The following is a 22911-nucleotide window of genomic DNA, read 5'->3' on the forward strand; positions in this document are numbered from 1 at the left end:
AATTTCAATTAAATTTCAGCTAAAATCTAAAAGAAACACCACTTTGCATAGAATTCCAAAAATCCAAATCTAAAAGATTTGTTTCGCTGGGACATTTTTGAGTCGATATTCTGAATTGACGTTAATAACAGGAATGAAATCGACAATTTCTACTTACCCGCAATTTGTTCAATAATTATTTATACGAAGTGGATGAAAAAAGTTTACTGCTTTGAAGTAAACAGTACTTACAGCAAGACTGTTCTTTGGAAAAAAAATAGAGAAAAGCTGCTCTCTTCAAGAAAAGTGACGTCGAATTCGCTTCCTTTCAATTCGATTGGTGCAATCTTCTTCAACCATTTTTTTTCAGCTTCGCATTGGTTGTACGCCACTTGCAGTGTGTAATCCAAAGTAATTTGTCGTCTTGTGCGCGTTCGCTTTCTTTGTCGTCGGTTAGATCATTTTCATCTAGGATTTCAAGTATGTGTCAAAAACACAACATCTTATCTTCAAATCAATCCAACGGAAGCTAATGCTATCGCTGTCGAGTGCAGCGCAGTGAAAAACGGAATTTAAATCGATTACGCGGAGTAGTGTTGGATATGAGTACGTGATATTATCCGGATGGTGCATAATGTGTCTATGACAGCACATTTCCATGTGGGGTCGGTACAAAAACCCAAACTCCATTCTCGCACTTTTTGTCGGTTATGGCATAAACACACAGAGAGAACGTTAAATATGCCGTGTGTGACTTCGAATCAAATCAGCTTTGTTTATTTGTTGCAATTATTGTGTGGTGCTTGTAATTCGATGAAATAAAATCCAGTAAATACAAAAAACGTTGTGCGGAGCAATGTTAACCATTATCGATTCAATCATTTTCTAAATTAAAACTCATTATATGGAAAGCACATTATTCGCCCGCAAAATCATTATTGCTCGACACACAAGCATTGATAGAAAAAAAAACACAACGTTCATTACATTTTGTTGGTGTTTTGTTCAACATTTTATTTATTTCGTTTCGTTGCCTGAATACAAAAGCATTGTAATAACAATTTTTATAATAAAAAACGGATTTTCATTTGCAATCAATGGTCGTATTGTTCTAGCTAGCGAACCAAATTCGAATATTATAATGGAATAAAGCAAATGTTAATACGAAGAGCGCTACGTTTTATTTTCGAATCTATTTTCTGTGTTGTTGTTGCCATCGTTGTTGTCATCAACAAGCATTCAAATTGCATTCTATTGTGTATGTGGTTGTCGGCGACGTGTATATGGGGGGATGAGTGTGTGTTAAACTCGGCGCCATGCGGTGCACTGTCGAGCTCAACAGATAAAATGACATTTATTCGAAACCTGAACATGCACATTGCACATAACATTCTCGCCAAAATCTAGGTTGCATTTGCGAAAGCTTACAAAACATTCAACTAGAACTAGAGAGGAAAAACGTTTCGAGCACATGAAAACTAAAAAAATTCCAATGGAAAAACACGACGCTGTTCGTGAATGCATTTAGCCGTTCGTCGGTGTTTTGTTGCTTATCGATCTAGCTAATAATTTATTTATAAATTATGTTAAATAAATATGAGTATTGTGTTTCGATTGGCGTCGAAAGTGCCCCATACACATTGAACGGCAATGCGCGATATAGAGAAAGAGGGAGATACTTCGCTCCCTGTACAACATTAATTTATTTCTATCTGAAAATTTCGATCGCATTTCAAGTACAAAAACCTAATTACAAACGCGATTATTCTTTCAATTTACATTTAAAATTGGGAATCACACACGCTTCTAGTAGTTTGTGTCTGTATGTGAGAGAGTTGTGTGTTGTCGTTGACGTTGTCATTAGTTAGTTCTATGGCATATTTACGCTATGATATATAAGCAAAAAATGGTTTTGCATAATAATTTTTCCAAATATTTGTCCGTGTATTTGCGTTTACACTAAAATTCCCAGCTGTTCAACCATTTCAATTTGTACATTGTTGAATTTGCTTCATTAGCCGTTGGTCCGGTCATTCCATATGCTAACGGTGAGAATAGCACAAAACTGTAGGCCAATAATGCCAATGTGGTGCCGATGACGGCATGTTGCGTCCATTTCGGCAAGCGTTGAATCAAATAATACACCATCGGACCTGAAAATCATGATTGTGTCATTAATGCATACCTTTTTTCTCTGTATCTCTTCCTCCCTTTCCCCTTACGCGCCTGATGGCATGAACTTCCACCAAATGCATCTCATTGTTAAAATATGTGTGTTTTCAAGAGTGGCCTGCACGCGATATGTTTGGGTTAGCTTCATTACGCAATGCATTTTCATCGTTACCAAACTCTCTCTCTCTCTCTCTCTCTCTCTCTCTCTCTACAGTTACCCGAATTTCCACATTGGGAATTGCATTTTTTGATTTATCACTTGTTTCCGAGTGAGAGAGACAGAGACAGAGAAAACGCGAACAACCAATAAAATTGCATCGGAAGGAAATAAGAGCGTTAGGTCAACAGGAGATTTCGACTCGTTTCAAATTCAATTAAATTCTCTTTTTTTCAATTTTTTTTTCCATTTTATTACCAGTTTTCGAGTGGCCAAATGTCGCCTGAATCAAGTAATAAATTGTGATTGATGGCACACGACCCCACGAAAGCAAAAACATCATATACCTTTCTGGGGCACACGCATATTGCACAGCATAAAAACTGGAAAAGCTTTAAAATTCTTTTTTTCTTTGCCAACAAACGTTTCGCATTTGAATTGAGAGTGGTTTGGCCGTAAAAAATGTTGTCAAATGTAATGAAAATATCGCATAAATTTTAATCTGATTCAAAATGTGCACACGGCGTTTGTTTCGGTCAATTTTTATTTGTGATGAATGCAATGGAATACTGAAATGTAGTATATAGGTATTGAACCACAGTAAAATGTTAAACGATGCTCGTTTCGCCCATAAAAACCGATGATTGCTTGTTATCAAAGTGCCACAAAAGCTCAGAAACTGAATGGTATTGTGTGTGTGTGTACTGTTTCGTTTTCCTCAAAAGAACAAAGCGTATTGCTTTTTTAGCTCCATTGATTCGATGGTGATATGAACGACATCATCATTACCATTGCTGCTGCTGCTGCTGCTACGGAGCAATGACTGTATGTTTTTGCATCACATTTCCTTCCACCAGGGTGGAGTGGGATGCGGGCAAGCGAACGCAACATTTTCACACACATTCAACGGAAAAACGGAACGAAGGGAAACACGTAAAACATTTAGCATTAGATAACAAGTTACGACATATCATAACATTTCGTCAGTTCAGCAACATTCCACCGTTCGCACGCACCGCAAATATACATGATTACATTACGGTAGTTAGGAAATTTCCCTCATTTCATTTTCATATTCTATCTCATGCTCGACGTGTGTTTGTTTTTTCTTCCTCTCTTCTTTTCTCATCTGTTCATTTTCGTTTCTCTTCTTGTATGTTGTATGACGTCCGTCAGTTGATTTTTATTTCGTTTATGCTCCTGTGAATTTATGTATATATGAATGTCTTGGGCCGCCCCAAGGAATCGAAGCAAAGAATGTGGTGTATGTGAGAATTTTTAGGTGCGACTCAGCACCTTCACCTTTCACCAAGTTACCAAGGATATTTTATTGTATTTCGTGTCGTGCATATCAAAGAGGAAGGACAAGTGAAAAAAAACATCTAAAATGCCGCTTCGAACACAACAAGTCAAAAAAAAGGACTGTGGCTGAGAAAAAAAACGTAACAGCCCAAACGAATATTGTGGCTTTTTCACCAACTACTTAATATTAATAACAATAAATTAATATGCAACACGACGTGAAAAATACATACATAAATTGTGCGAAGTGAAGAAATGTGTTTGTACGAGCGCGCGCGCGCGCGTTAGAGAAGACGACTTCAGCTCAAAGCGGCGCTGAATGAAAAAAGACACGCCGACAACAAAATCCGGCGACGTTAACACAAACTGTCAGTGACTCGAGACATGAACAGGGCATCAAGTCGCTTTTTTCTTGCCTCACTCTAACGTTCTGTAGCAGCAACAACAATAACAAATCCTCGGCAGCCGATCTACTTCGCGCCAGCTTCAGTGTGCACACGCAGACTATGGTTAATGTTTGAGTGAAGACGAAGCTATTTGTCTTCTTGCCATAATAAAAAATGAATGAAAATCAAATAGTTTGGCTTCTGTACGCACATTTGCACGTATGAAAACCTGAGTGCACGATGGCATTTTGTTTGGTGGTTGCGCCACATCAAATTTATATTAAAACACATAAATAACATTGACAATTTTTTTTATGTTGTACAGAGCGTTACGTGTGGCGTGCGAATGCTGGCGCGAACGAAATCCTGGCTACGTTCGCCATTCAACAAAATCTGTATTCATTTTGATGGGCGCTTTTCTTGAGCACCGATCATCGTTCTTTTTGGTTAAATGTGATATTTTTACACATATTTGAGCATAAACATAAAATATGCAACATCCGACACAACGAAAACCAGCAATTGTGGCATGCAAGCGTGTAACACATTAAGGAAATTGGACTGAACTTTAACGAGAAGCACGCGCGTGAGGAAGAGAGAGATTTTTTGTTTTGTTTCGTTTTTATATTGATTAGAAGCTAGTTTAATGTTACCTGTTAGCATGCAATTGAATATTAAGGCTGGAAAATAGTGATGAAAGTAGAGAACACGGCCCATCGCCCAAAATGGTACGTAATGAAGCAGCCAACCGATGAACAGCCATACCGATGCTTTCAGCGATTTCCCCGTAGATTCTGAAAAATGAATAGTTAAACCCATAAAAATTATCTTTATTACACTCGGGGTGAACGGCAAATGAACGGACGGAGAGCAAAAGCGAAGTAACAACGAAATAAGCATCACAACGATAGCGAAGATAAGAAATATTAGCAAGTATGTTCTTCTTGGCGTCATGAAAACTGCTCTGGCAAATGTCGATGGTCGAGCACTTAAATATTCGTGGCACAGTTTGCGAGCAAACTTCCTTCAGCGATAAGCTTAATGTGACTGAAATGATCCGCTTCCAATTTTTTTGCACATTTGGTTTCGATTGAAAGACAGTGGAAAAAACATACATGAATCAGCAACGATCAAGTGTCCAAATTCATGACGCCGTACAAAACCAATTTTTTCATGTTTTATAAGCATTTTGGTCCATTTGGCAAACGAATCGCCATTTTTATCTTTAGGTTGAATGTGTTTGTGTTTTTTTTCTTCCTTCAGTGGAACTAAAATCAATGAGAAAGAGAGTACTCTCAGTTCGAGTTTGAATGTGCGACAACTCTCCAAATGTGCGACAATTGGCCTTTAAAAATTCAAACCGGATTGTGGAAGGTTATCATCAATTTATAGCATCAGATTAAAATGATGTAAAGACGCTCGGCTTCTCTTTTCAATACAAACGAATAAGGCGAAAGATGTTCGATGCGCGTGGTGACATCATTGATCTAATTTGCTTTATTTCACGAATTCATGCGTTAAAATTAGCGTTGACAGCCATGAAATTATTGAAAACATCAAATTACTACAACATCACTTCAGCGAAAATGGTTTTCCGCATTTCATTCAAACGCAGTCGTTTTTCGGAAATTTGACATAGACGGGATGCGATTCGTTCGTATTTTTTTTCCCTTGTGTCATTGTTGTGTGCGTTTTTACTAGCATTTTTTGCGATTTAAGTGGATTCAAAATAGCAATGATGCTAAATTAGAGTAGATACGAGCATCGATTTGGGAGCTTGAGACCGCATGTAATGTTTAGATGAGCCGTGCACAGGGCTTTTGTTTTATGTTCGATGCGAGAGATATGATGAAACCAAATGGGACGTAATAAATTCAAAATCATTTATTATTGAATCATAAGAGATGGGCTTTCTGCTCACGCACATGCCATGCTATTAGGATTGGCGTTTAGATTGGCGCGTACTTCATTTTTTTTTCTCGCTTGTTCGTTTGCTCATTCTGCTTGCGAACGGAAGTGACGCATCAAGTGAATACAATGGCTCAAAGTGGTTTGTGTTTCCTCAAATGCTCTGGATTCATCTTCTTAAATTTTATAAACTTGAATTTTTCAACGCGAATTTCCACTGTGTTCGCTCTGCGTTTTTTCCCTCTTTCTCTTCCTCGAGCGTTTGTGTTCGTATGGTTTTTGCCCATTTGGCATTCTCGGTTTCCATCCCCTCACTCATACTTTGAATTTGTTTTTGCAGCTGTTTTTCATTTGGATATCGCGCGCGTTCAACATTTTTTTTCTCGTCTTCTTCTCTTTCTTCTTCTCATTTTTGCGGGCCGCGATTTTCTCGTTGTGTGTGTGCGTACGTTCGTATTTGGCCGTAAATTTCAATTTCATGTGAGTGTCAAGAGAATTTATGTGCAAAAATTCGCAGCTGAAACAAAATTTTTATTGGCATATTATCGTATAACGTCCTTCCAGCTTAGAAGATAGATTCCTCTTTTCCGCTTTCATCATTCTGGCGTGAACACCGCTATTTTCACACACATTTTTTTTTCTTCTTTCGTGTACATGCGCTACGTTTTGGATGCTTCTGTTTTTTTCTCTCACTCTCGCTTTCCGAATACCATTCATTTTTCGTCGTCGTCGTTGCATGTTTTTTCTCGGTCTGTTTTTCTATCGCTACGTTACCATTATTCTCGAAATTATTTTCGTAGCCACGTTGCTTTTTAACGGCCGACACGAAAAATACCAGCAAAAATATGGCTAAAAAGACCAAATTGCTCCACCAGATAATAGGATTGCCGAGCAAGTAGATGCGGTAAGCACTGCCAGAAAAGAATTGACCCTGTTTTACATAGAAAATAAATGAGAGGAAAACAAAAATGAAAGTAGAGAGGAGAAAAAAATGGTGTATCGATTTTTTGTTCTGGCTCAACATTGAGCGCAAGTTGGGTGGTTTTTTTCTCTCTAGCAATTCATGAGACATGAGTTATAATGTGTGCAACCTGGGTGAAAAATAATGCGCTGCCATGAAATTTCTTTGGGATAAGGGGAAAACGGGGAGAAGGCGAGTGACCTTCGAGTACCATATTGAATATGTTTTGCTGTGTTGCAGATGTACAGCAGCATATATGCAGTGTTTACCCAAATGCGCTTACCCGATAATTAATAGGCCATTGCCACGGGCGCGATGTGACTTCTCCTTCTTTTGGTTTCAATCCTGCGTTACCTTGAAACATGACTGCATGCGATTCCATAAATCTGGCAAAGAATCCTGGCGCATACACTCGAAAACTCACGTTTGGCACTGAAACGAGAAAACGACAACAAAACAAAAACCACCAATCAGCATCAGACAAACAAGCACATGTATGTACATAAACTGTTTCCATCTTTTATGGATTTATCATTGAAATATCTGGGTTAATGGACGTAGCAAATTATGACTTTGAGAACAAAAACAGCCGAAATAAAGATTTTAAGATAAAAAAGTTTTCATATTTCTTTTGTTGATTTACAGAATTGATTGCACCATGAGATGGAACATGAAAAGAGAATTGCAATTCATTTATTTTTTATGCATTTTCCGAAAATCAATGTGATTATGTGTTTCACTTCTGAATGGAACGCATTCAGTTTTTCAAGTGATTCATTTTGATTCGGAACAATGAATATTCCATCAATTCGGATTGATAATATGGTTTTGTGTGTGCGTGTGTATTGTATATTAATCGTACGGATGCACTCAATTGCATGAACGCATTTAAATATCAAAATCAATGGGATTTTCAGCAGTAAAATCTCTCTCCATCTCTTTGGAATCGAAATAAAAGAAGCGAAAAAAAGAAACGATGCCAACTCAGTACATACTCGATTTGTAAATGCGAAGCTATATTTATATATATGAATAATAAAATTGGATCCTCCGCACGGAATATTCGGGTGTAATGAAGCATTGATATTCCTGTGCCTATGAATTATTCGCTTATTGTTTGATTTCGATTTTGCCGGCACATGTTTTCCATTTATAGCATTGAGCGTGCACGGGCGAGCTCCAACTTTTTGGCAAGTCGACAGCTCGTATTGCGTGTGTGTGTGTGTGTTTGTTTGCCAAACTACGGCATTCGGGATGCTAAATTTTTTATAAGGTTTCGCTTTTTCGAAATTTACTTAGCAAGTCAGTTTTTTTATATGTTCGCTTATCTACAAAGTAACTTCACGTAAAAGCAAGAAAGTAAAGTAAACTTATTTGCAGAGCTATTTATGCAAAGTGAGCATGAGAAAAAATGAATAATATTTAATTCATGTAGAAGAAACATTCATTCGTCGCATATCAACAAATATGGCATCACTTTTTGTAAAATTTAAAATCACATGAAATAATGTCATAAAAAATGCAGCCCTTTCAAAGTGCTTTTAATATTAGTTTTAGCTGCATTAATCGACGCTCCATGATTTTTCCCATGCTCTTCACTTAAAAGCCCACCGCGTTGATTCAGCGTTTGCACTTTAAATTATGGCCATTATCAATGTATGATGGATGATTTATATTGCCTGTGGTTGAACTCCATTCACAGCTCTCATTCTTCATTCATATCATCGATTTTCTTCGATTAATTTACTTCGCAACAGCGGTGCCATTCTGGCAGATGAAAGCCAAAATCAATATTATGTTGTGTGTGTGTATCATTAAATTGGGAAAGAATATGTTTTGAAAATGGCACAAATGCCATCAGCTTTAATTTATATGTAAACACGACAAATCGAAACGTACAGTTATGGCTTAATACAGTTTTCAATAGATTTTACTTGCAAAACGAGAGCTTATTGCGACAAGGCGAAATTCGAAATGGAGTAAAAAAGAGAAACGAATACGGTTTGAATTTCGGTATACAAAATTATTTGCATTCCATTCAAATCTCTCGGAGACATTCGCATGTTTCGGAACTGTTTAACTCCATTTTGTGTTCAATCATCATTCTTTTCATTTCTCCGCATTCCGTTCGATATTTGAATTAGGAGCGATCGAGCAATTCTATCGAATCAAATAAAAGTCTATTCCCACCATTTTATTGAGTTGAATTGTTCGTTGAATGCATTTCGATCGGCCCTAATGCTCGCGTTCGCTTTCGATTACTTTTTTCTCATCTTGTTTATTTGCTTGTATCAGATCGCATATGTTCGGCAACGGCAGGAACGTTGACATATTGACTTATACACAATCCATCTGTGTACATCGAATATCAGCAATTGTTCAACAATTGAATTGAAGTTAAATGCGACTACACCAAGGACTACACTGACTGCAAATAGCATACATATTTATAGACAATTTTCAACAATATTAACATTTCTTCTTTTTGTGCCTGGCATTTGCCGCCCCTCGAGATGCAATGAACGAATTGTGATGATTCCGAAATGATAGCATAAACTGAGGTGAGCGTATTTTCTTTCACCGATAAAAAAAGAGTCGTCGAAAGATCGTTGTTGTTGATTTTATTGTTTGCACATCACCTGGGGAATATTGTGGAAGAGAGAGTGTGAGAGCGTACTCAACGTCAATATATATATATATATATATATATCGTACCGTGTATCAACAAAACGGAAACTGTACACAAGCAAAACCAAATCGAATGACATTTCCAACCTTTCGATCGAACGATTCCGCCCTAATAAATATAACAACAAAAGTGATGCTGAATCGACGACGCAAAAATGCAAATTGAATTAGAATGAAACGGGAAAGCGAAGCCAAGGTAATTCAATCGCAGAATAGATCGAAGTGAATGGAGAAAGAAGAAAAAAGTTTCTGGCAATATTTATTGTGCGATTTCGTATCGTTGCCACGTGAAAGCGGTGGGGTAAAGAAAGGAATGCGGCGTTTGCGAATAGGTTTAGCAAGATAAGAGCTGGGCCCATGAAGTGAGGATGGGTTGTTGTAATGACAATAGGCGACTGACAAACCTGACGAAAAGCAATCATTGGATGCATTGACACTGAAAATCGAAAATAAGAACTGATAAATTCACAATATTTTCCACTTCCTATATTTAAAAGCTTCTCCGGCATTCGCCTCTCTCACACACCCATACTTTGCCTACAACACTCTTTTTAGTCGAAACGAATTCAAACATTTTCTCTTTCTGATAACACAAGAAGCAACATTTATTTCCTGTTTTCCTTCGTCTGCCTTTTTTTCCATCTCCACTTTGCATCGATATCTTTTCATTCGATGATTCTCTTTCACTGGCTTTTTTCATGATTATGCTGACTTTTTTCTTGAATCTTCTTGCTTTTCTTGTGCAAATGCCGACACTTCTTCTTTTTTGCCTTTTTTATGTTTGAGAATATACTCTCGCTCTCACTCTCTCGTTTGTCGGTTGTGTGTCGAGTGGTATTTACCATTCGACGTGTTACACAGAGAAAGAGAGCGCATTTCGTTGATTAGGACTTTGGTAAGATGACACCTTTTTTATGTATGTTTTGTTGTCGTTCAGATCAGTTACTTCAAGCGTTTGCTACTTTTTTTCCTCCACCTCGCCTCCTTCTCTCTTTAACCCTTCTATATTTGTGTTGGTGTCATCGTCGTCGTCGGCGGTGAATGGGACCCAACGAAATTACGACGACGTTTATTACATTATCCAGCGACGCTTTGTGAACAATCTCAATTGGCTTTTTGGGAATATGTTATACATACACAGAGAGACACACTTTTTACTTTTGCCAACCATATCCGAATCTGATGGCAGTGTAAATAGACGCCAGAGCAATATAAAGAAATGCTTGCGTGAGCTAACGACAAATTTTTTGACACCATTCTATTTATTGTATCGTGTGGCTTCTCTCTCTCTCTCTCACTCACTGCCAGTGTGTACATAGACTATTGGGCTTCTTTTCATATCAAAATTGCGAGCTTACCTTTGACATTTGAGCCCGAGAAGAAAGGCTTTTTGAGGACACCATAGCACATCAGCAGTAGCGGCAGTAACAGTTTATCGAATCATGGCGCAAATGTGTCATAATTTCAGTGTTTTCTTTCGTTGTGCGGAAAATAAACGATTGCGAATCAAACGACATCAAGTGCGAAAATTGTCGAAAAGGGACGAATAAACTGAAGGACAAATTGTATCATTTTGCTGGCATCGGCCCATCAACTAAAATACAATACAAAACAACTGAAGCGACTATGGAATGGGGTATTGCCATTGTGAATTCGGGAGCCGTACGAAAAGTTTTCAACAAATTTGAGCATTAGACTATTTTTCTCCGAGACACATCTTATCAACACAATGGCGCACAGAGTTGGGCAACTCACTAGAGAACATTATTTAACGCTCCAAATTACCTTTGATAAGACAAATTAGCAACATTGACCTCCTTCTCGGGGACTTGTTTCGCTTGTTTGCCTGCCAATGCCTACCACTACCTAACATCGCTACATTCAAATTGTCAAATACGTAACACTCAACTTTTCCGAAAATACCGCATCACTTCATAGATAATTCAAATGGATATTCTCTGCCGGTGAACGTTTCGTAAAGTTTCAAGATGCTGGCTCTCCAAAGATAATAATTATTAAAATGAAATTCTTCTCTGATTTTCAACAACTTTGCCCGTCAATTAGATAGATCACAACTGACAACTTCTTTCCCTCAGGATAAGCGAGAGTGAGAGTGTTTCAGTTTTTTTGGTAAATAGTGGTGAGAGAGCATGGTTTTCAGCCAAATCTGAAGGTAATTCGAATCGGTGCAGCAGGTAAAATTCTTATGTTGATATTATCGTCTGTGTTGGACTATGCCGAAATCCAAAAGCCAACTTGTTACTATGGATGTGTCTTAAGCTATTTAAATACGGTAAGCCAAATTCGATCGATTCAATATAGACGTAAAGTCGATAGATAAACCCACTTAAGAAACATTCTCTTGCACAAATGCGAAGGGAAAAGAAATCGAAAATTAAGGCGTTGTCTTCCGAAAAAAACGAAGCTCTTTTGTATAGAAAAAATACTCGAAATTGGCATTTATACAGATTCTTCGGAAATATTCAACTCAACAATGTGTCAAACGCTGTTTGCCTTTGTTGAAAAGAAATTTCTGTTGAAAGATGAATGGGGCGTAAATTGAAAAATGGAAATGGCGACGGTGAGAATATCATTCTCTCAACAAGATTGTCACACAGTGAGCTTGTCTAAGCCTGGTTGTGAAACCGAATTTCGCACTGAAGGACTTCAAAAAATGAAAATGAATTAAAAACACATGTTTTTGCGAATACATTGAGGACATGAAATGCAGACATCGCACCGGATGTTATTGAGTCTTGTATAGAGCTGCAGCACAGCTCTTTTTGCATTCACCGTTCTTATGATTAACATTCACAATTTTCATATTCACTTGCTTGTGCACATACACTAGATACTGTGTAGTGTGTACATGTACAATGACAATGATGACGCTTATGACGATATTATGATGATGACGGTGGTGCCCATTTCTTTGGGTAGTCACGTGTGACTTAATTGAAAACCACTAAAACGCAAACACGGAAATGAATTAAATTACTCATAAACATATTCATTCGTGATGTATTCGAAATTCCCCCGAAAAATATGTTATATTCGCTGGATTCATTCAATTTCGGGCGACAAGCACATTTCATTGCATGTTCATTCGGTTTTTACGAACCGAATTTTATAAAAACAGAACACATATCGTCATCATAAGTGTGGAGAGTGTGTATGTGTGTGTGCCATTGTTGCGTGCGCATAAGTGTATGCGTTTCCAGAACATTAAATGAATCATAAAACATTGGAATAATAATTATTATTTGGTGAACAAAAAGTCGAGCGGCTTATTGTTTGTCAAAAATGAGATTAGAGTGTGGTGGCTGAGGGTGGAAGAGTAGGCGCAGAAAAGCGGATATGAATATAATGCGACATGCCAAAGGAAAAACTCACACGAAGTTTTGTTTAAAGCGTTTTCGTTTTGTATTGCTTTTGTTTTGGAATGATACACACGCGAATTTATTGGAAATAAATAGCAGCGCAGCAAGTGGAGCATGTTTTAGCTCCCTTCGTTTGTTGCACGCTTTATTCACCAAAGCGCCTCTTGACTTGCTTGAGGGAATATCAAGTGTGTATTTGAGAAAGCGGGAATGAGAGAGAGAGAGAGAGAGAAGTATTTATGCTTACAGTGACTCGTCGACAAACTTTTCAATAGCGATACTGTTTAACCCCAATCACAAGGGATTACATTCCTTTTCTCGACACACACACACACACACACACACACCTCGTCAAAAACCGAAACGTTTTTTTGCCCCGGAAACTTTGGCGAGTTGTTGATTTCACCAAAACGTCAAATCAAGCAAACAAAGCAACTTCTTCTTGCTATGTCTTGAATCAAGACTCTTGATCAAAAAATTGAAAATTATAAAGATATGTCGTTTCAATTCTGTTGGCTTCCCTATTATTCAGTTTCGAGTGCATAACAAAATGTCTTGAATTCACAATCTGTTTATAGAAAAGCTCTGACATTTTCGAAAGAAAGGAAGTTTTTCTCAGTTTTGAATAGGTATTTTTTTTCACTTGGAAAATCTCCTCCTTCAATCGAGACTTTACGGCAAGCAAACAAAAACTAAGTAAAGAGCTTTCGTTTCAGCTCAATTCCTGGCGTCGGAAAGAAAATGTTAAACAATTTGAGAACTACTTTTCAATTAAATATATCAATGCTTTTCAAATGAGCAAATGTCGAAATGCAATTGCACGAGAGAAAAAACACACGTTTATCGATTTTACTTTAAAGCCTTTGCAGTGCGGAACAAAAATGCTATCCAATCATATACATCTTGGTATTGCTGCAATGAAGTTGTTCTTCATCTTTGAAAAGGAGTTTTTGTTTGCGATGAACAACCGAACCAAAAAAAGTTTCAACATATTCCCGATAAGTGAATTTTTGTTCGAGTATTTTATTCGTTTAAAATGATCTCATGTTCGAGTTCAGACCATTTTTTTTCTTTCTTCTTCTCTTTCTCTATTTCTTTGGTGCTTGTTTGTTTGAATGTTCCGTAACTGGTTTCTATCCGTAGAGCACAGTACGCGCATATATCTACACATAGCAATGGAAAAACAGACGGTTTTGTTTGAATTGATACTTCTCGCTGCAAAACATCTCAAACATGCATTAATATTGAAATAACAATATTTTTTTCAGCCATTTGAATTCTTGTTCGCGCAACAACAGCAACAATTCCATTACCAAAAAAAGAACACGTTTTGCCATATCAATCGACAAATGTGTATTATTTGTATTTTATCAGCGGTGGAATCACGTTTGCCAACCATTCTTTCGTTTTTCGAGCTATAGCATCGCACATGGAAGTTGTTGGTTGAAAAAACAGGCCGAAAATCCCCCCGCACCATACTGAAATAGCAAAAGTTCAACCGAAAATTTTATGTTGCCAAAGACGGCAAAAATCAATATATCATTTCTGTTCTATTCGGTTTTCTCGCTCGGTTTTTTCACTCCAAACACGAAGTTTTATTTTCACGAATCGAGAAAACAAGCGAAAAAAAATGACGACGTTTTGTTTTCACCATATAATATTTTTCTTCCTGATTTTCGGTGGTTCACAAGTTTATTCTATATATTTGGCAACTATTTTAACCGAATGCTATTGCTTTACTCGTTCAAATAAATACCCGAATGATATTTTTTGTAAATTATTTGATTATAAGCTGTTTTTGTTTCGTTGAACTTTATTTTTCATCGACTTTGCAACCATTTTTCTCGTTTGAAAACGCACACAGTTGTACAAAGTTTATTAAATCGAATGGTAAACATCTGTATGAAACTTGCATGAATTATTCATGAAATGAGTATCGTGCCATTTCAGCGAATTGCAATAGAACAGCGCGGCACGCTTGAACATTGGACTAGTGAGCGAGCGAACGAGCATCCATCATCAAGAGGGCTTTAATTCATACTTATGGTCTTTAAATTGATTTTGATGCTTGGACTTGATTGAAGAAATGTTAAATGTAAACAATTCCAAGAAATATTTCGATTATGGCGTTAGAGCCATTTCAACATGCACAGACATTTCTTGCGTTCAAGCCGAATCGATGGCATGATTTTCAGCTATTTCTCATGCGATTAGTTATTCATTGTGGTTTTGAATCTTGATGTTGGCGGCCAAAATCGCTTAAACTCAGTTTGAACGCTGTATAGTTATGCAATTTGTTCGCTCGTTCATTCGTTCGTCGGTGGTAATCGAGTCGAAAACTTTTCGGCTTATGTACATCGTACACAGACACAAAACCAGCGAGAGACAGAGACGAGAGAGAATCGATTCAAAAGTGCTCGACTAGCAATAAATGTAATAACTCCGTTAATAATTGATTCGAAATGGAAATTTTCGTAATGCTGTATAACGTAAAACTCATGCATGGATGAAAGAAATGAACGGTGGATAAAAAAGCCCGCACAAAATGTACTTACATTTATCAAAAGTGTTATCCTCGACATTCCAAAATGCATTCGGATCGCGTATATTTGGATTGCATGAAACTTCTTGTTGCTCGTAGCCCCATTTTGGTAATTGTTTTCCGCTTGTTGTGAGCGCACAGTTTTGTAAATAATGTACGATTAGTAGTTTGCTGGTTACGGTTAAAACGGGTTCGTTTTCACGACCACCAACGATCATAATTTTCCAGATGTCATTCGCATCACCAATGCCGTTCTGTTGTTGTTGTCGTCGTCGTCGTTGTTGTTACCGTTATTGTTGTTATTGTTTGAAATCCGATTAATGTTTGAAGTCGTCGTTCAGATCCGCCCCAGGCGGCGTGGAGGTGAAGAGATGCACGAACATCGTACACATACAGGATATTATGTAATTTTGCAGTCAAATCATAAATCATTCAACGCCACGTACCGATGTTTCGAAAATCATTTTGAGGTTTTTCATTGTTGGGCGACGGTTTAATGTGCGGTGAGAGAGAGAGAGAGCGCACATGAAAAGTTTTGATTTCATCGCCATCGTTTTCGCAGTCGTCGTCGTTGTTGTCGATTTGGTTGTTGTTTTCGTGGTTTAAAGAAGTGCACAACATTAACAGCAGTTGTCAAAAAGTTTCCAAATTGAAAATCCATTTTATTGTGTATGAAAATCAAGTAAAGAAAGAAAAAGAAGAAGAAACATAAATTGAAGACGATATAGGATTGTGGGCGGAAAATGGCACATAATCTCAAATTGTGTGTGGGCGCATTTGTGCGTCCGGCGTTGGCATTGGATTGACAATTGCTACTATTATTCAACCCAGGAAGCGGTACAATGAAATTAAGATAAATTAATCATTCGACGAATTGAAATGCAGATTTTGGCATTGTACAATGTACATGGGCATTTTTCATTCGGTCCGTGTTTTATTTTTGTAAAACAGTTTTCTCCATTTCGTGCACACTGAATCCAGGTCAAATGAAATTCTACATCGAAAAATCAACTATATATACAGAGAGATGGAGTGAATTGTAGCGAAGAGCCAAATGTATAGATCTACCATTCCATTCCAATACAATCCATACGCTCCACTGGTTTTTGATCGCACCGATATTTTTCGCCGAGTTTTTAGTGTCAATATGTGAGAATAAAATTCGATTCTCGAAAACGAGAAAAAACCGTGGATGATGAACAAAAAATGTAGTCGAATTCCATTGAAATTCGTGTGGATGGAGATTTTTTTTTACTTATTATTGGTTTGCTACTTGAATGAGCATCTATTTGATGTGAATGAAGGCAATTTGAGTGAACGGAAAAGCTAGCGACTTTTTATTCGCTCTCGCTATCGTCTCTGGTATGATGACGAAGGATCAAATGCCTCGGAAATCGATTTCGAAAGAAAAAGTTCATTGTTGGAACCTGAGGGTCGGTCGCCCATCCGAATAAAAAAGTAACTTAATGGTTGCAAGTGGCAATCATATATCTTGTCAAATCGAAAGCGACTCAGCGCGAGCGCAGGAGAGAGAAACATAGAGATGAAAAGAGCGAGAAAAAAATGGAAGAAATAAGGCAGAAAAAAGCCAGTGTGGTGCATCGCATCATAGGTCGTCGGGATCAGTATTTAAATGTCGATTTTTCTTTGTCAATTTTAAATTGAAGTGACAGTTACAAAACGAGAATTTATCGCACCAATTTCGCATTCGTAATGAATTTGATAATGTTCGGTTGAAGTGGTTGTCGTCTGCAAAATGCCAATTTCCATCAAATTTCATCCGGGGTTCTCTCCGACCGGTCCAGCGTCAGCGCAACTGTATCAACTTTATAATTGCGTTTCAGTGAATAATCAACGCTGCGAGAGAGAGAGAGAGAGAGAGAGAGAGAGAGAGAGGGGGGGGACCAACCACCGCAATCATTCGTTACACATTGGGCAATTGGAAAAAAAACCTTTTTCCGTGCGCGCAATTTTCAAACCGTACATCACACAGCCCATGGCCAACGACCGCACTGGACTTGGTAATTTACGTTTCGCTACACATTTTTTTTCGTCTGCATTTTGTTGTGTGTATTCCACCATCGCGCCACCAGGATGGTGTTCGTGTCCCGGTTGACTTTGACACTTGGCTGTTCGTCAGATAATTTTTGGCGATTTTGTGAAAATACGCAATCAGCCACGAAACCCAAAATCGATGATGCAAATCATTTGATGTTAAATTAGGTATGCACATCGTGGTGGAACGTGCAATGCGTCCGTTTTACCTTCGAATGCCGAATCGCTGAATGCCACACGTCACGAAAAAGAATTGAAGAGTAGCAACGTCAGCAGAAAAAAAAGGGAGCGATGCGAGCAAGAGGAAGAGAGAAACAGACGGGCCAAAATGAAAATGAAAATGAATAAATTACGATCATTTACCTCGCCGTATCCAGTGACTTGGTAGTGCTTTCTTGTGAGCGGCGCTTGTTCACGATGCGAATGCAAATTCCGTTTCGTTTGAATGTGCTCCAATCGAATTAGATCGCCGTGTTTAACAAGCACTACATCCTTTTCATTGGGTTTAATCTCTTCGTTATACGGTTTTATCAGCCATTTGTTGTTCTCGTCCTTGTGCGTGTACGTCGTTATCTGAATCGTTCGTGCGTCGAGCAAACACACACAAACAGCAAAAGTGGCAGACGAAGAGTCAAAGCGCCGGGGCCAAAAGGTGTGATGGAACGAGCCAAGCGCGAATAAGAAACAGAGGAGGAAAACGAGAAAGAAAATAGGAAAAAAAGATAAAAGTGAAATTACATTAAAAACGAGAACCCAATCGAATGGCAAATGAAATATTTGTCTGAAGTTTATTGCTTTTTATTAGCTCTTGTGTGCATTCAAACAAACAAAATTTTGCGTGGGATTTCTTTGTCTATCATTGTTGTGATGAAGTGAAAGTATCAAGAGTACAGTGTGCAAATCACAAAAGATGTTTCGCATTTCAGACGAATACGAAAAAACGATAGCTGTCGAAAAAAATGAGCTTCACTTGGAATTGAATCCAGTTGAAATACGCTGCTTCATCGAAGTGTGTAAATTCTTTGAATAAAATAACGATTTCAACAGGAGAGAGTCAATGACAAGCGAATGAGCGCAGCCAATAACTTTCATTTCATTTTACCATTCGTAGAAAAGAATTGTGTAGCAGACAGTTGTAATATGCTGCAAACGAACATACCTGTTGTTGCCGGGCACCCGAGCCCTTCGGGTACAGGTGATGATGTGAATGAGCATATCCACCGCCCGTTTTGTAATTTTTCAATGTTAAAACGGCACCGTAAGCCACTGATCGCGGCATCGTTGCGTTATGCAAGGAATTTCCAATTAGTTGTGATTGAAATGCTGAGCTGTAAAAGCCGTCACCGTTTCCGCTGTGATTTAGCACCTCCAAATGGATATAGAAAAAGCACATGTACAAAATGATTGGCCAGACGATGAGCGTTGCAGCGCGGCCAACAAATTGTTTCACTATTTCAACCTGGTTTAAATGGAGAAAAAGTTGGATTAATTTTTGAACAAGAGAAAAAGTGAGGGAGAAAAAAATATCAACGCAAAAAAAAAGAATTCCAACAAAAATATATATGTGCGAGAAACAGACAAGTTACACGGAAACTCCCATAAAAAATCACGGACATCCTTCAAATTTAATTTAATTCCCGGTGCGCACTTTTTGTCACTTTTTTCCAGTGCGAAACACACAGAAAAAGTGTTCAAATTGATAAATGGTAACAAGCCATTTTCCGACATTTGATGTTGAAATTTTAAATATATTTTTAGTGTCATGGGAATTCAAATTGAATTTGGTTTGATTTTTCGGTCGGTGTATGCAGTGCGACACACACACACACACACATATGCTGCACTCAATGGCCTCGACCATTTACACTACACTACTCATATACTCACAACTGGTTTGGTTAAATCGCCTAATTCGATCCACAAATCATTGATTGTATGTAAACCGACCAATAAAATCACGAACAGACCAACGAATTTCACACTGATGGTGCAGGCGATCATGGTGCCGGTGAACAAAAGCCAACTCCACCATTTGAATGTAAATGTTTGACGATTATGTGTTGCTTTCGACACTTTAACCATGCCCATAACGGATGCCGTCATAAAGCACAGCAAAATCGGATCCAATAAAATATATTGATTTAAAGTCACCATTCCAACGTCAAACAGCACGTAGCAGCTTGAAATAAGTGCCCCAACATCCGATTCAATGAGGTCGTACACGGTCACATGCACCATCGGCACGATTATTGCGCCCAACGCTGTGCAAAACTAAAAATATAACATGGAAAACAGAGAGAGTTAGATTTTATTTTTGCACGGCGTCCAGTTCAAACGCCAAAGGTTCGTCGACGAACGAAATTAATTAGTTTTCTCGTGCTTTTTTTGCGTGCTATGGCCCACACACACTGACTCTCTCTCATTCTCTGCGAAGTCAGTCGAGTGCTCGTTAAAATAAAACCAAGCGTATGATAATATTTATTTTACGTCACTCACTGATTACAGATTAAATCAAGAGCGAGAGAGAGAGAGAGAGAGCATCGGATAAAGGGAAAAAATTCAATTAAATTCAGACAAACACACAAAATAGTAATTAAGAACATCAAACATTTACCAGTCTCATCCCTTCGTAAGCAGTGCCATTATACTTATCGCCCGGTTTTTCAAATGGATATGTGCCGTTGTAACCAGTCATCACGCCTGATAACGCTATCAACATCTAAAAAGAGTATAACAGAACACAGAGACAAAAAAAATCGTGTACTCGTCATAAACAACCAAACGAAACAAGACGAAGAGAAACAAAAAAATCGCGCGCGGCGCGACGATGACGAAGTCCATGACTTGTGGACCACAACTATTGCTGCACTTAATGAAAATGATGTTGCTCAGTTTTCTCAGAAATAATGAACCATTTAATGTGCCGTGTTCAGCTCACTTTATGGTTGCTGTTAATTTGCTTGGTCTCATTTCAATTTGAAAAAAAAAATTAACAGCACACCTTTCCCAATGGCGGATGCACGTCAAAGAAAAACGTCCGATTTATGTACCAACTTCCCATTTTACCGAAATGCGTCTCATCCCAGCTGCAACAAACAGTTTGAAAACAAAATCATCAAAAGAGAAAAAAATTAAGCATGCTTTATGAAGACAAAAACGGTTTTTTTGCTTCAAACCGCGTTTTTTTCTCTCCAACTGTCACTTGACCTATTTTCTTTTGTTGGCAGCGAATGATGATGTTCATTTTGAAGAATAATTTTTTTGCCATTTAGCCATTTTTAACATTTGACTCATGTTTTAAAATATGCAAATTTTCAAATCACATGAGCATATTTCCCATATTTATTTGAATCAAAGTTCGTAAACTGTTCCAAATATCATGCTCAAGTCATATATCCTTCGACTATAAATCTCTTGTGAGTTGAATGAAATTCAATTCTCCGGAGGATTTGATAAAAGGTTTCATCCAGCTTACCAGACATGATCGGGTTCAGTGACTTTATAAAATCTTGTAGCCATCGTAAGTAGAACGAGGCCAAAGAACAGATACCAATTCCTGCAAACGAAACCATTTCAATTAATTTCAATGATCACTTCAACAACGAACCGAACTTACATTTCACCATGATTTTTAGCGTTGTTCTTCCCCGAGTCATTTGAATGGGCTTTATTACTCATTGCTTTTTTTACACTCGTCATATTGTAAAACTAATCGAATTGAGCACATAATTTGAATAAAAACTTTAATGAAATTTTGAAAATTTACAACTTTTCAATTTAATTTTGCCTAAACACTTTCATAAGATCACAAAACTTGAATGAAACTCAAGTCAATGAATAATGAGTGAACAGAAATGGACTAAAAAAATCAATGGAAACTAATTCACTAGAAAATAACGAAGAAAGTATTGCCGAGCTGTAAACAAATGGTAGAAATTGCTACGTGTTTGACACTAATGTCGGAATTGAGTAATTTCTGATTTGTTATTAATATGCGTATTTGATGTTGGAATTCATTGACATTGCACAAATACACACGCACTCACACTCGCGCGAGACACTGTTGCCGCTAACTTGACCATTGAGTGCTGTCAAAGAACTATGAATAAAGGAAAGGTAACAACAACACTTGTCACTATGGAAGCAAACAGGTAAAAAGTCATCAACAACATTCAAACCGGTCGTTGGCAGTTTTGTTGAATTTAATGAAGATAATGAATGATGCAAAATACAATCGAAAAGGTTTTTTGGCGATTTTATTAATTTCTTTCATACAACATAATTTTTTACCGAAATCTTTTCGATTAAAGAATAAAAATGAGACAAATGCTAAGAAGATCTATGTTGAATCACCCTCGAAAATCTCGAATGATATCGGCCCTCTATCGATGGTCACCCGAAACGTTTTGAGATTCAAGTGGAGCACATTCCAACGAAATTGTTAGTGTGGAGTCGCCCAAAATAACTTCAACATTTCGAATCAGACCGTTGCCTAGAGACGTGCGTGCTAATCGGTTGTGTTTATGACGCGCCGGAGGTTTTTTTCCCAAAAGCACGTGTCGGGATGGACGAGCAAAGTGAAGTAATTAAGCCAATTAATGAATTGGACGAAAGAGTCGGCAGCAGAGAAAGTGTACAGAGTGACGACAATAATTCTGAGCTAGAGAAAGTGTTCGATTCAAAGAATGACGTCGGCAGAATTTTACTCGAATTCATTGACGCAGATGCTTATAGTGAATATCCTGATACATATTACACATTTAGTGCAAGAGAGCGATTGCTTTTAATTTTCACCGAAACCTTTCGACGACAATTTGTCAGCACTTATCCAGAACGCAAGCCACTTGTATTGGCCATTCCCAATGAATGTGCCATTCAAAAGTTTGTTTCAACCACCGTGCGGCCGACTTCGTCTCTCTTCCGCGAATTAATCGATTGCTGGGATGGTCCAGCACAGTTTGTTGCCGATTTCATCACCTATGAACCGCTGAAAAATCCACTTCAATTGGTAAATAAATATAGAACAATTTCGTTGTTGTTTTTTTTATTCGGGAAAGATTTTATTAAATTCATTTTCATTTGTAATTTATACATTTATAACATGTGATTTGTTTTGAGTCATTTTTTCATTGCAATTTTTTGTCATCTTTTCAATAGTTTTTTTTGTGTTGTTTTGTCTTTTTGAATTAAGTTTACGATTATTTTATTTTTCTATCCATTGGAATTATGTATTAGAGAGATCACAATAAGATTAAAATTGAGTACTTCTAATTTTAAATACGCCTCCATTGTTTTTTTGTTTTCTTTCATCTTCTTTATGTTAATATTCATTTAGTTGCGTTTGATGTTGATAAATGACGATTAATTATGAGCTGTTGGCT

General features: G+C 37.6%; 2 protein-coding genes across 2 annotated transcripts in view; one reads left to right on the plus strand and one right to left on the minus strand.

The window, feature by feature from the left end:
• Positions 1-962: 962 nt before the first annotated feature.
• On the minus strand, positions 963-21592 carry LOC129567754 (protein O-mannosyl-transferase 2). The gene is made up of 12 exons (XM_055445007.1): positions 21147-21592; positions 21006-21086; positions 20532-20616; positions 20145-20249; positions 19418-19801; positions 18690-18989; positions 17894-18103; positions 15489-15729; positions 7149-7297; positions 6679-6835; positions 4650-4790; positions 963-2132 (listed from the first exon to the last, which is right to left on the minus strand). The coding sequence occupies exons 1-12, from the start codon at positions 21227-21229 to the stop codon at positions 1939-1941; spliced, it is 2130 nt and encodes a 709-aa protein (XP_055300982.1). The 5' UTR covers positions 21230-21592; the 3' UTR covers positions 963-1938.
• Positions 21593-21631: 39 nt separating this feature from the next.
• LOC129567832 (coiled-coil domain-containing protein lobo) overlaps positions 21632-22911 on the plus strand; it is a 100379-nt gene continuing 99099 nt past the window's right edge. The window contains exons 1-3 of the mRNA XM_055445188.1: positions 21632-21646; positions 21841-21970; positions 22015-22538. Coding sequence (XP_055301163.1) covers positions 21632-21646; positions 21841-21970; positions 22015-22538 — 669 coding nt within the window. The remainder of the gene's footprint in view (positions 21647-21840; positions 21971-22014; positions 22539-22911) is intronic.

Source organism: Sitodiplosis mosellana, unplaced genomic scaffold, assembly GCF_009176505.1.
Source record: "Sitodiplosis mosellana isolate CC-2019 unplaced genomic scaffold, AAFC_SMos_1.0 Smas_scaffold_12, whole genome shotgun sequence".
NCBI lineage: Eukaryota > Metazoa > Arthropoda > Insecta > Diptera > Cecidomyiidae > Sitodiplosis > Sitodiplosis mosellana.